This window comes from Camelus ferus, chromosome 16 (assembly GCF_009834535.1).
Source record: "Camelus ferus isolate YT-003-E chromosome 16, BCGSAC_Cfer_1.0, whole genome shotgun sequence".
In the NCBI taxonomy this organism is placed as follows: Eukaryota; Metazoa; Chordata; class Mammalia; order Artiodactyla; family Camelidae; genus Camelus; species Camelus ferus.
In genome coordinates, this window is record NC_045711.1 from 35,831,937 (window position 1) to 35,846,407 (window position 14,471).

Here is a 14,471-nt window from a genome sequence, read left to right on the forward strand (position 1 = left end):
CAGAGGCATTTCCTAGACCCTAATGCAGTTCAGAAAGGCTCAGCAAGATGACAGTTTCCAGTACAATAGAACTTAACTATATTTTAAAATCCATAATTTACAAGTTGAATAGCTAGAGCACCAAGACTTTTCTTTGTCCTCAAATAAGTGCAGTTGCAGACATGGGAAATCAGGCATCTTTGCAAGAACCATGGCAGATTTAGACTCTGCCTTGTGTCTCTGGCTGGGTTTCAGAGCCAGGAGGGCAGTCCCTTGCCCTGTCAAGCAGTAATGCCAAAGTTAATAATTGGCCGTGCCAGCCCATGGCTGATCAGGCTGTTCTCGTGTGCCTGTTTTCTATTTTACGTAAATCATGCTGAACATGTTTGCATCAACCTCCTGGTGATGCACCTTTGATCAATAGATTTTAGACAAAAGTGGTTTTTGAGTCCAAAGATCAGGGCTGGGTTGACCTGCAGACTGGATACAGGGTGTATAAAACAGAGGCAAGGCGCAGGCTGATAGCAGAGCAGTCACCACCAAGTCTGAAAAAACTGCCAAGGCACAGCTGAAGGCTTCCTGAAGGGCTAGTGTGTGAGGATGGAGGAAGGAATGAACGCTCTCCATGACTTTGGGATCCAGTCAACGCGCTACCTCCAGGTGAATTACCAGGACTCTCAGGATTGGTTCATCCTGGTGTCCGTGATCGCAGACCTCAGGAATGCCTTTTATGTCCTCTTCCCTATCTGGTTCCATCTTCGAGAAGCTGTGGGCATCAAACTCCTCTGGGTAGCTGTGATTGGAGACTGGCTCAACCTCGTCTTTAAGTGGTGAGTAAGAGCCAGGCAAAGAGGAGTTCAGCTAGGGAAGAGGCTGGCATTCTTTCTGGAAATGTCACCCATCGCAAGTTGCCCTCTCCCTGCTGTTCAGGAAGCCACAGGTTACTCCCCTCTTGACTTTGCATCATCTACCTAAAGAGGGAAGACAGAGAAAACCTCATCAGTGAGTTGAAGATGCAGGAGAGGCTATTTCAAATGAATGGAAGGCCAGTGGGACCTAGTGTATTATAGGCTTTAAGCAAAGAAACACAGTTTCATTACTTTGGAGAGGTGACATAAAGACAGATGTATGAAAGAAGAAAGATGAGGTTTGAAGAAAGGGAACACAGAGGCAACTTTAAAACCTGTTGGGTGGGGTAATGAGAAGTAATCCAGAGAAATCTCTTGTTCAGCCACCTACCAGCTGTATGTCCTGGGCAACTCACAGCGACTTTCTGAGTTTCTGTTTTATAAGCAGTAAACTTAGATTATCTCTGAGACCTTAATAATTATTATAGTTAACATTTATCGAACATTTAGTTTGTGCCAGGCCATATGCCACGCACTTTTCTGTGGGGTAGCTACTACTCTATTACAGATGAAGAGACCAAGGCACTGAGTAAAGTGACTAGAATAACATGGGCAATAAGTGTCAGAGGCAGACTGGTTTCAGAGGCAAGCCTCTTAAGAACCGTCTTCTATCCAGTACCGAGAGACTGACACTCCGGGGGTGAAAAAGCCCCGATTTCAGCATTTGCCAACTTCTACTGTGTATATTGTCCCATTATGACCATTTTCAAGCTACTGATGGGTCTGGCTTGCAAAAACCCTGAATATTTTACAAATATCAGCCAGTACCAGCTGACTCTAGCACATTACTGGTTTGACCTCTATTTCCTCATCTAGAAAATGAAGAGGTTGAACCAGCTGCCCTCTAAGACCTTTACCATCCCTAAAATTATCTTTGTTCACTGTCAGGCAACTCTTAAGATCTCTTCTAGCTCTAATTTTCTTTGGCCATAAACAAGACAAGTCCTTTAGAGAAGAACATAGTTATTGGGCTCAGAAGCACAAGGCATATTGGTGGGGTTCTGAAACTCCTGGTGAAAAACTGGCTGTCTTGTCTGTAACTTTCCGTATTCAATAGTACAACCTTTAAAAAAAAATCAAAAGATAAAGGGTTATTCCAAACATCCAATCTCCATGAAATAACAATGGATTTTCTCTGAGTTGGCGGATGTCAGAGTTAATGGTTGTCCCCAGTTTTAGTGAGAAATCCCGATTACACCACTGCAGGGAAAAGGAAGCATCCTCATGGACCTTTCACATCTGTTTCCACAACGAAAAACATACTTTTATTTATTTCTAAAAAATTTTTTTTTATTGGGGGCTTAATTAGGTTTATTTACTTATTTTTTTAAATAAAGGTACTGAGGATTGAGCCCAGGACCTCGTGCATGCTAAGCACGTGCTCTACCACTGAGCTATACCCTCCCCTCCCGAAAAACATACTTTTAAAGGGGAATTGGTTTTTCTGAGATATTCTGTTTCAAAGCTGAGGGGATACAGAACATGCCCCTGAAGCTCTGTGGGTCCTTACAGAGAAGACTGATAGAAGCAGAGACCACATCTCCTGGCAGGGTTTGTCCTTGGGGCTGGGGCTTATTCCCGGGTGTTGGAAGAAACCCAAGACACCCAAGGTCTGAAAACAGAGAACCTGTAGGATAAGCAAGCTCAAGTTGCAAACTGTAGTTCATACGCATCCTTCTGGGACAAATTCTTCTTAGGGTTAAAAAAAAAAAAGTCACATAGTTGCCATTAACATGGTTTTGAGGATATTGGATTTATTTATATATGTTTGAATAAATAACACCTTCAAATGGTGCAAAATTCAAAAGTTATATAAAGGATGCACTATAAAAGTCTCCTTCCCCCACCTCTCCCTAGTCACCCAGTTCCCCTCCTTGGAGGGGCCAGTGCTACCAGTTGTCTGTTTAAGGTCACGTGGATCTTCTCCTCCAGAGGGTTCCTTCGGTAACTCCAGACACCGGTTCTGCTTTTCTCACAGGATTCTCTTTGGACAGCGGCCATACTGGTGGGTCCAGGACACTGACTACTATGGCAACACCTCCGTGCCGCTGATAAAGCAGTTCCCGGTCACCTGTGAGACTGGCCCAGGTGAGAGTCCCAGCCCTTGTAGAGACAGAAGCTGGGGGGAACTTGCCCACTGTGGACAGCTGTTAACATCCACTGGGGATGAAGCTGTCTTGGGGGCACATGAGCAAAGCCTCTCCTTCAAGCTTTGGTCATGATCTTCTATTTGCTACAACTCCACTTTAATTCACTTCAGCAAGGCCTGCCTGAATCGCCTATGACTGCCACTTTGGAAATCTGTCTAGTGTTTCTAGAAGCGAAATTGCTAGTCAGAGAGGCAAGGGCTCCCTCACAGGCAAAGGGCTCATAAGAGTAACTGTGCTGTGGCCCTTTGTCCAGGGAAGGGAACCCAGTAGAAGCCTGAGCCCCTGGCCATCCTTCCCAGAGGTCTGGCCCAGGAGATGTATCCTCCCGAGCTGACCGTCCAATCCCACATCCTGCCAACAGGTATTGTTCATTCAAATGATAGGTTTCATTTTTCAGCAGGGAAAGGAATATTCAACCCCTTTGCTCACCCCAAGGTCTCTTCCTCGGGGACCCTATCCATGACCAGGTCATGGCCCTCAGTTATGTGTTCTCACAAACCCTCGGTTCACTTCAGAGCATATTTATTCACTCAGATGCTATTTATCAAGCACCTACTCTGCTCCAGACATGGTTCTACTTGAAATACCACAGTGAATAAATCAGACAGAGATCCCTACCTTTGCGGAGCTTAAATTTGAATGATTGTGTGTGTGTGTGTGTGTGTGTGGTGTATGATATACAAAATCATAATACACACGTGAAATCTATAGGATATTAGAGGAAGAAGAAGAAGGGGAAGGAGGTGGGGAGGAGGTGAGGATGGGAAGAGGAAGGGGTAGAGAAGGAGAAAAGAAAGGCAAGGCTTTACCTGCAGAGTTCCCTGAAAAGCAGACTCAGATGGGGATTAGCGTGCAGGAGTTAAGCTATTTTCAGGAGGAGCACTTGTGGAAAGAAGGGACAGAAGCCAACTGGGCAGAAGTCTAGTTGCGACTCAGTCTCAGCCAACCTCACAGGAGCTATGAATTGATTCAAGGGGACAAGGCCCTTCTACCCCAATATAGACCAGTGATTGGGTGTAGGCTCCCCTCAGGGAGAGGGTAGCCCTGCTCAAGATGGCTCTTTTGAGCCCAAGGCCATACCCAGAGAAGTCTGAGATCTGAGGGCCGTCTGCAACCACACTCTTAACAAGAGAAAGGGAAAATAAGTCTTCAGTCCAGAAACGGGTCTGGGTGGCACATCTCAGGATCCTCCATCTCTCAGGGGAGACAGATCAGGAATGGGAACTAGTTGCAGTATTAAACAGGGTGGTCAATGTAAGACTCGCTGAGAAGGTGAGATCTGAGCAAAACCTTGCAAGAGGCAAGGGAATTAGTCAGTAAATTTCTGGAGGAAGAGGTATCTGGCTAGAAAGACCAATAGCACGAAGACCCTGAGGTGGGAGTGTGTTTGAAGGAGAGCAATGAGGCCAGCATGTCTGGAGCAGAGTGAGCAAAGAGAGAGTGGAAGAAGGGTGATGGAGGGCAGATCAGTCAGCAATTGTATACCCAGCATGCTGATTCTTTGTGTAATGGCTAGACTGTATATGACCACAAGAGCTGGGGCCATCTCTGGTTTTGCTCTCTACTCTACTCCCAGAGCAGAGCACAGTGCTGGGCATGTAGTAGGAGCTCAACAGATATTTGTTAAATAAATGACTAAATGGATAAGTGAATGGATGGATGGAAGGATGGTTGGATGGATGGATGGATGGATGGATGACACCCCCTTGCAATCTCCCAGATGGAGATTGTCACCTTTGGTTTATTCATTCATCTCTTTCGTAACCTTTAGGAAGTCCCTCTGGCCACGCCATGGGTACAGCAGGTGTATACTATGTGATGGTCACATCCACCCTCTCTATCTTTCGGGGAAAGAAAAAGCCAACCTACAGATTCCGGTAAGAACTCAGCCCTGGGTTGCGGGTGGTGGAGGGCAGGAGATGGCTTTCTCTGTAGCTGACACACCACTTGCTCTTCCTCACATTCCCCTAGCCCAGCCCATTCCTTGGGTTGGGACTGGTAAGAGTTGTGGCATTTCTGCTGAGGGTGAACATTAGAGTCACAGAATATTAGGGCTAGAAGGGACCCACATGTGCAGCACCTAATTTTACAGATAAGGAAATAAGGTCTAACATAGCAAAAAGGTTTCTCGAGATCAGCTAGAGAGGTAGAAGCAGGCTTTAAATAAAAACCCATTTCTGTACCAACCAGTAAGTTGCCCCATCCTGATTAAAACAAAGCAACAGAAGACATGCTACTATAGGGAATTCTGGGTATGCAGCCACTGTGCAAATCCTGAATTATGAAACTTAAAATAGGGAGGTTAAATTTCACCACTTGCTACGGATATCTTTGAGCTTTTGAGCACGGACTTCAATTTACAAAAATTCCACTGATGGCACCTGAGTTTGCCAGGCTCCAACATCCCTGCCGAGGCCGTTCTCTTTGCTGAAGATCTGTATCTGGGTTTTCTTATGATTGCCTCTTCCGTTGCAGGTGCTTGAATGTCATTTTGTGGTTGGGATTCTGGGCCGTGCAGCTGAACGTCTGTCTGTCACGAATCTACCTTGCTGCTCATTTTCCCCATCAAGTTGTTGCTGGAGTCTTGTCAGGTATCAGCTGCTCTGGCTCCCTCCCTCCTTCCCCCGCCTATCCCATTCCTCCATAATTGGGACAAAATCCCAGCATTCTCACTGTGTTCTGTGTATAATCAATGCTGTTAGCATTTCAGTGAGTTGAAAGCCAAAGGTGGGCGATTTGAAATGACTCATTTCTATAGGAGAGCTACACCAAGTCTACACCATTAACTGTGTTCCAGAGAAGTTGCAATACTTCAAATTAACTTACCCAATTGAATTAGTTCTCCATCTCCGATATTTTTACATTAATGATTTCTTACTCATCTTCAATTGAAAGTAGCCCCCAGTTTAGTTGTAAAAGAATCCACCAAATTTAACAAATTAACACAATGTCCTTGGAAAGCTCTTTACTAAAATACATTTGCAAACTTAATAGATACCCACAGCTGGTCTTTGTTACAGGTTCTGAGATGTGAATATTTGGTTTTCTTAGATCCAGTTAATAAGGGGCAGAAAAGACTAAAGTGTAAGGAAGAATTTTTTTGACTTTGTGAGAAGCAGTGGAATATAAGACCTTAGGAAAATTGTGGATTATTTTTTCCTGGAGATCTGAAAGAGCAGAGCAGAGCAGCATTCGCAGAAGAATGTTGAGAACAAGGGAAATAATCGTTTCGCAGCAACCACAAAATTAACACAGCATTTAGTACTGGGTTCCACGTTTGAGGGAGAGCCTGGAAGCTCATGTTACATGAAAGACCTAGGAAAGTTTAAGTTAGAGACGAGAATAACTATCTTTAAATGTGTTAACAGAGGCTCTAGGTTTACAATTTATTAACTCCTGTGGAAAGAACTGAGACCCATAGATGTTGTTAGAGATTTTAGCTCAGCACAAGGAAGAAGTTCCCAATGATCAAATCCATTCAAAGATGAAATGCACTGCCTGAGTGGTAGTGAGCTCTCCATCCCTGAGGGTATTCAAACTAAGACAGGAGGAACCACCCTACCCACCCACACCCACAATGAAAACCTGTATGTGGTTTAGATAGATAATATGACTTTTCCATCTGAAAGAATCTATGGCTGATGACAGGCTGGAATTCCATATGGGAATAAACCAAGTGCCCCTCTAATCTGGCATCTGTGATTTAATTCCACAACACAATGTCGCCCATTACTCCAAACCCACCTCTAGCTGAAGGTCCAGAGTCCTCCCTAGTTCTCACAGTCTTTCGCTTTTCTGCTCAGGCATCGCTGTTGCTGAGACTTTCCGTCACATCCAGAGCATCTACAACGCCAGCCTCAAGAAATACTTTCTCATTACTTTCTTCCTGTTCAGTTTTGCCATTGGATTTTACCTGCTGCTAAAGGGGCTGGGTGTTGACCTCCTGTGGACTCTAGAGAAAGCCAAGAGATGGTGTGAGCGGCCAGAATGGGTCCACATTGACACCACGCCCTTTGCCAGCCTCCTCAAGAACCTGGGAACCCTCTTTGGCCTGGGTCTGGCTCTCAACTCCAGCATGTACAGGGAGAGCTGCAAAGGCAAACTTAGCAAGTGGTTCCCATTCCGCCTCGGCTGCATCGTGGCCTCCCTCATCCTCCTGCATCTCTTTGACTCTTTGAAACCCCCGTCCCAAACTGAGCTGATCTTCTACATCCTGTCCTTCTGCAAGAGTGCGGCGGTGCCCCTTGCGTCTGTCAGTCTCATCCCCTACTGCCTCGCCTGGGTCCTGGGCCAGCCGAACAAGAAGACTTTGTAAAAGGAGACAGAATCTTCAGTATTTAAAGTCAGCGACGGCGCCAAGGATTGAGGGTGGCTAGGGTCTCCTGCCAGCCCATTTTGAGGCCAGAGGTGCTAGAGTCAGCTCAGGCAATCCCCTTTGCAATTCTATTTGTATTGGGTGATGCTTTTTTTTTTTTTTGAAAAGCTAATAAGGCTATTTGAAGAAGCCTTATTGGAAGTTGGGTCACTCTGGATTTTCCCCCTGAAGATTGACTTATTCTTCTGTCAGATATACAGAAGCAATACTTCTTGGTAGGGCCAGCATAGTCCCAGGTTGGGGATCACAACGGAATTTTCTATCCATGCTCATCCTTACCCAGAAAAGGAGCAAGGAGCAGTGGATTGGATAGGGACAGAAAGATGGATTAAGGAGGATTTTTTAAAATATCTTGCATATTATGTAAATTGTATGTCAAACAATATCTTAATGGCTTTGATCATATTCAAAGGTAAAGAACTCTCAACAGCGGGGGACCAACTTAAAGTACAACTAATCGGTGGTTAGTGGGGTAACTGCTTCTTGTATTTTTCTATTATAAATCTATGGTCATTGTATTTATTAGGGTTTCTGAATGGCTGCAGTGACCCAGATATTGTAGTAGGTCAGAACATTCAGGCAAAGTCAGCTTCTCCTCATAACATTAGATCTTCCTCAATATTAGCCCAGCTCTGCTTTCCCCAGAATTTTCCACTGATTCCAGACTCACCCTGCTGAACTTCAGATGCCTAAAGGCAAGTCTGTGGTGGTGCTTTTGCATGTTTCAGTTAAGCTCTGAAATCTTGGGCAAAATGGCAAGGAGAGGGCCAGGATTCCTCTCTCCAGAAGGTCACTCCAACGTTACTTTTGATTCCTGGAGGGTATATATGACTCCTTTCTCTATCCCAAGCCAATGAAGAGCACATTCTTGGAGGAAAAGCCAACTCCTCCTCGTCTGCTCTCCAGTCTCAACTGATTTGCCAAATGTCCTTTTAAAACAAAATGTTGAAGTCTATTTATTTGAGTAGTCCTTGTTTTTGCTACTAATTATATAGCTCACCATATATTATCATTCACACCAGCCATCCTGGTCATAAAATCTTTGCAAAGAAAAACATATATGTGCAGTATTTTATTAAAACATTTTACTTAAAAGTGAAGTCTTGCTGATTACTATATTTTAGATGCAATGTGATCTAAAGGTTCTAATTCTGGCAGCTAAATTTCTAGCTCTTTCTCTATTTCCCTAAACAAATAATTTGGTTTTTGTGTACTTAGATTTTCTCTTTGGAGAAGGAAGGTGTTTTGTCTTGGGTTGCCTGAGAGTCCCAGAAGGACTAGGGTGACTTACAAAGTGCCCACAGGGGCACAGGTAGAGTTGACCATGTCAACATAGGTACCATGTCACTGATCAAGATTGAACATTTGTTACCAGACCACAGGGCAGCGTGAGTTGCTCTGTGGGATCAAACTGGAACTTGAGGGCAGACAGGCAGGGTCATTACCAGACTAAGCAATCAGGGAATGTAAGTCACAGCAGCAGAACAAGACAGGGCAGACTATGGAAACCAATAACCCAGTGTCAGCAAGGTTTTAGGTTAAAGTTAAGGAAAATCTGAACAGGGTAAGTCATAGCACCGAGGAATGCTCAGCGGAGCTACTGGAAGTATCTCTGTAGGATTTATTTCATCCTGGGCCAGGGCCCACCTCCAACAGCCTTGACTCATCAGCATAACTCTGGATCTACTGAGAGTGAGAGCTTATCATTCACTGCAGAACTTTGGGGTGTGACTCTTTAAGGAAAGTTGAGTCCTCCTACTGGATTTGATTTCTTCAGGGGGCGACCAGGCCCCTCCAAGACTCTAATGGTCTCATCAAGGGAGAAAGGAAATGGTCTTGTTTTTGTCTGAATTGAACCCCACTGCTTAGGCATGGCCCCCATCCTGGATGATTTATTTGCTCTCAGGAACCAAGTCCAGACTCCTTGCAATAAGATTCTGGCAGAAGGTAAATCATATCCCTGCCCCTGGCAGCTGGTAAGGTCGATAAGGACACATAATAAAAGATAAATTTTGTTGAGTGCTTAATATATGCCAGGTGCCGTTTTAAGCATTTTATTTATGTATATAGTTAACTCACTTAATTCTCCCAACGTCTCCGTGAGGTGGGTGCTATAATTTATCCTCACATTACACATGAATAGGCACAGAGAGGTTGGGTATCTTGCCCAGAATCGTGGAACCAATTTAGGAGCCAGGCAGTCTGACTTCAGAGTCCATACTCCACCTTCTACCCAACGGATGCCAGTAAGACCAGTGGCGGTATCAAACCATTCTTCAGACACCAGCAGCACCTCTTAACTCAGACCAGGGAGAATTTGATTTCTTGTGGCCAAGGGACATTATAAAACTTAGAGTGAGTGATCCTCCCAGTGAGCTAGCATTTGTTTCTAAGTATGAAGATACTGTATTTCAAAGGTAATTTCATAAACTAACTATTGAAATAGGCATAACCATGATAGATTGATAGCAGTGTCTAAGACAACCCTAGCTCTTTTCTTTCTTTCAAGGAAGAACTTAAAAGTCATATGCAGCCTGTCTGTGTCAGTGGTAGAAAGTAAAGAGATACTGTGGAAGATTGTTTAGATCAGAGACTCCACAAATACCTCACTGCCACCTTTCATTGGGACAGGCAAAGTCTAGAAATGAACAAGTTCTAAAGACTAAGAACTTGTGATGGTTAAAGCCAGGCTGACTGTCAGCCTGTGATCAATTTGTAATATAGCCAATTTTTTTAATATACATATATTTTTTAATTGAAGTAGCCAATGTATTTTGACCATGGATCTGTTCCCCATGTTACAGATGTATGTTTATTTTAGAAATGACTTGTGAATTCTCAGGATGGAAGTAAAGTAAATTTAAGTAACCAATGACAGTTTTTTTTCCCCACTGTTAAGTGACCGATGACAGTTTTAAACGAACATGTTTTGTTATAGCACAATTTGATAGAACCTTTTTTGTCACTCTGTAAAGAAAGCTCACACCCATTAGAAGTCACCTCTGTTTCACCCCTACTTAGCCAGCCTTTATCAATCACTAATCTACTCTCTGTCTCAGAGATCTGCCTGTGCTAGACATTTAATATAAATGGAACCATGTAACATGTGACCTTTTGGATCTGGCTTTTTTCACTTAACAGGAAGGATGTTTTCAAGGTTCATCCATGTTGTAACAAGTATTAGTACTTCATTTCTTCTTATGTTCAAACAATATTCCACCATATGCATAAATTTTGTTTGTCCATTCTTTAGTTGATGGAAATTTGGATTTCTTCCACTTTTTGACTATTGTGAACAACACCGCTATGAACCTATGAACATTGGTGTATGAGTTTCTGTGTGGATGCATGATTTCATTTCTCTAGGCATATCCCTAGGAGTGGTACTGCTGGATTAAATGGTAACTCTAAATTAACCTTTTTTTATTTTAATTTTTTGTGGGGAAAGTAATTAGGTTTATTTATTTTTTTAATGCAGGTACTGGGGATTGAATCCAGGACTTCGGGCATGCCAAGCACGTGCTCTACCACTGAGCTACACCCACCCATTAACCTTTTAAGGAACTACCAGACGGTTTTCCCAAAGGCTTAGGAAGGAAAAGTTCTAAGGTGTTTTTGGTTTTGCCACCTCTTTTAATTCCCTAGGATCAGATCCTATATCAAAACTTTGTCTGATTCTTTGCTTAGGAAGAGTTCCAGGCAAGATCAATCAGGCGATCAGTTACACGAAGAAATGTCAGTGGGCTCCTCCTACTTTGTTGGCAATGGCTTTATTGTTCAGGTCTGCTTTTCAAGAGCACTTCATTTGAAGACATGCCTAGATATTTGAAGTCCCAGTCCTAATCAACTGGCTGGTTGTTTGTAACCTGTCAAAATTTGCCGAGTTTTTTTCCTGAAAATCATTACTTTAGCTGCTGAATTAGTAATATGTACTGATTTCACTCTGTAATAGTTGCCAAACTAAGACAGATGCCTTTAAGGTCTATATGTGTAAATAAAATAGCACAATATCCAGGAGTTTTTCAGGAGCCTCTTGAGAATGGAAAACACTCTGGCCAAATAGCCTTCTGATCATGTTATGCTGTTAAGGAAATAACTGACGAAAAAATGGGACAAAGGAGCAGTCAATAAGTCACTTCCATTAGCGAACCAAGAACCTAATTAATCTGGAAGAGAAATGAGCAATCGTCTCCTCCAGTGATGGGTAACTCAAAGGCCAAGATCTAATTTCAGGGTGAGAGGTTAAAAAGCTGTCTCTGGGAAGGAGGGTGTAGCTTAGTGGTAGAGTGTATGCTTAGTGTGCACAAGGTCCTGGGTTCAATCCCCAGTACCTCCATTTAAAAAATAAATAAATAAACCTAATTACTTACCCCCTGCTCCCCCTCAGAAAAGCTGCCTCTGGGTTGCTGCTTCTTAATAAAAAGAAAAAAGTCTTTAATATGTTTATTTTCCCCAAATTGGCCCTTTGTTTTTATAAGTTGCTCATTATTAAATCTATTCAAAAAAATTTTTTTTTCCATTTTATAGACACAGAAATGAAGGCCTTGGGAGGTAAAATATTTCTTTTAAGTCACATGAGTAACCTGTCCTCAGGTCTCCTCTGGGTTCTTCGCAGAGAACAATCTCCCCTTTGCCTGATTCCTGCATTCACCTGGGCTGCTGGGTCAACAGACAGCTGCTTAAACAGAAGTGAAAGACATAAGTGAATAGTAGAGCCAGCTTATTTGAACCAGGACCAGGGTCTGTTAACCAAATTAAGCCACAGCTAGAATAACTCTGTTCAATGTAGTCTGTTCCTAATTATGTTATGTGCCCCTCTCTCCCTTTGCTTTCATAAATCTTTCCAGGGCAGGAGTGTAACTACAACAAGAAACAACTTGATGTTTTTATGGGGTTTTGGGGATTTTTAGCATGAGGGTAGTTTTCCAGTCAGCACATTCTCAATGCTTTCTTTTATGCCGTTTTCTGGCTTTTCTCTTCTGATCTTTGCATTCCATTGCCTTCAGATCAGCTCAGCTACACTTCAGTGTTTGAAGGCTGGGAGAATGCCTCTCATTCTGTGCCATCACAGAATTGGGGATTCCAATTTCATTAGCTCCATTCCTTCTCTCCAGAGGCAAAAAGAATGAAAATCTAAATCCTTCTCTTCCATAGTGAATGGTTTTGGACTCCTTGGCCAAGGCATGCCACAGGAATTCCATCTTTTCACTTCTGTCTTTCATTCTAATCTCCTCCTTCGACCCCAGCCCATTGGCACCGCTGCCACTGATCCCTACTTGGTCCACCCTAATAATGAACTCAAGTGAGCCTTTTTGATGAGTGTGATTTGGCTTAATTGACTTGACAGCCCAAGTGGTATAAATCATTTTTCTTTATTATGGTCATGTCTTTAGACTACCAATGCCTTCTCTATCAAGTAATAAGGACATTTTGTTCCCCATACTATGACTGTCATGGAGTGACAATGGCTTCATGTCACCCGACAGACTGCAGTGAAAGCACCATGGACCCTGCACCAGAGCTTCCAAAGGGCTCCTTTGCTCTGGGAGCCTTAAGGTGAGGCCCTCGACCCTGATCGGTATCAGAGCTGACTCAGGAAAAGCTGAGGCAGCAGCTCCATGCTTGGATCTGACTCCCCGAGCTTCGTCAGCAGGTTCACCTGTGACAGTGACCGCCAAACTCTTATCTCCAGAACTCTGCCCTTTCTTACATACAAAGCTGCGCACAGCTGCGTGAGATGCTTCTAACAACTTCCAAAGGGCAAGTGACCCCAAATATAGTGACTGTCAGCCTGATGAGTTAATTCCTCAAGTTGGTAGAGTGGCTGACCTCAACCCATTCGAAGAAAAATAAAAGAGCTGGGGAGGATTCTGCCCACTTTGGGCTCTCCCACCCGAAAGAGTGTGAGATTTCCAAGTAGTTGCAGGTTTTCTCTGGGGATGCCTACAATACTCAGTCCTTGAGGAAGGTTCATTGAGGGAAATGAACTTGAGGAAGAATAAGAAAGTGCTGGGAAGAGCTTGGTGAGAGGAAGAGTCAGGGATGAAAACAAGTTTCCCCTCAAGTGTTATTCTGGGCTGAGCCAGCTGGGGAGCCAAGGGCAAAGCAGATGACATTGGAATGTTCCATTCTCTTCTGAGATAGGGGAGAAACTCACACAATTGCCCAAACACCAGTATTTCCACACACAATATCAAATCAACCAATGGTTCTCAACTGGATGTGATTTTGCCTCCCAGGTGACCCATGGCGATGCCTGGAGACATTTTTGGTTGTCAGAACTGGAGGGGATGCTACTGGCATCTAGTAAGTTGGAGCCACACAGGCTGCTAAACATCCTACAACACACAGACACCACCCCCACCCCCCCACCCCCAGCAAAGAATTATCCTGCTCCAAATGTTACCAGTGCCAGGATTGGGAAATCCTGGAACAAACCAGAGAAGAGAAGTCCCAATCACAGTTTGCCTGAAAAAACTTTCCTCCCTTTCCTCCAGTGAATGGTTTTCAACTCAGCATCAGCGCACTCTGTGCAAATAGATTACTCCAGTGTGCGGATAGCCGCTCTCTCAGTTCTGTATGAGGTAAGAGATTTATCACTCTGAATTCTAAAATCTTTCCCTCCAACAAGGTCTACTTGTGAAAGTAACAAGAGTCGTCACATCTGGGTTCCTGTAAGTAAAACCACTCCAAGCTTTTTGTAGAGACCCTGAAGCTGAAGGTCCTTCTAGATATCCACAGATGTGGACATCATTAAACACAGGATAACGTGTGGAATCAGATTTAGAGTTTTAGCCAGAGAGTTAGCGTAGGAAGAGCGGGGTCTGGCAGGGAGCCACCAATTTTAAGAGTTTGGTAAACTGCCCTCCCCAGAAATGCTCCGGAGGTACTTAACATTGTTATTAAATCACTAGGTAGAGGAGTGAGCAGAACAAAACACATTCTTAAATGAACAAAGAATGTCGTTAAGACACGTTGCATGACACTGGTGCTTCACTCCACTGAGCTTGGACTTGGCTTCTTTGGAGAGGGCAGAAGAGAATAAGATACTTCTTTGAT

General features: G+C 43.7%; 1 protein-coding gene across 2 annotated transcripts; it reads left to right on the forward strand.

Moving 5' to 3' along the window:
- Window positions 1–313: 313 nt before the first annotated feature.
- On the forward strand, window positions 314–10,744 carry G6PC (glucose-6-phosphatase catalytic subunit). 2 transcript variants are annotated; one of them, XM_006175161.3, is made up of 5 exons: window positions 314–809; window positions 2,866–2,975; window positions 4,809–4,914; window positions 5,513–5,628; window positions 6,841–10,744. In XM_006175161.3, exons 1-5 carry the CDS (start codon window positions 580–582, stop codon window positions 7,350–7,352), a joined length of 1,074 nt encoding a protein of 357 aa, XP_006175223.1. In that variant the 5' UTR covers window positions 314–579; the 3' UTR covers window positions 7,353–10,744. The 2 variants fall into 2 exon arrangements, with proteins under 2 accessions (XP_006175223.1, XP_014406512.1); XM_014551026.2 differs by having other exon boundaries at window positions 486–639.
- Window positions 10,745–14,471: the final 3,727 nt, after the last annotated feature.

Bases quoted from the DNA above. Each gene is read 5' to 3' on its own strand.
- G6PC (XM_006175161.3), top strand. From the start codon at position 580: ATGGAGGAAGGAATGAACGCTCTCCATGACTTTGGGATCCAGTCAACG. The intron at 810-2,865 runs GTGAGTAAGAGC...CTTTTCTCACAG, and splicing joins CTCAACCTCGTCTTTAAGTG to GATTCTCTTTGGACAGCGGC. The intron at 5,629-6,840 runs GTATCAGCTGCT...TTTTCTGCTCAG, and splicing joins TGTTGCTGGAGTCTTGTCAG to GCATCGCTGTTGCTGAGACT.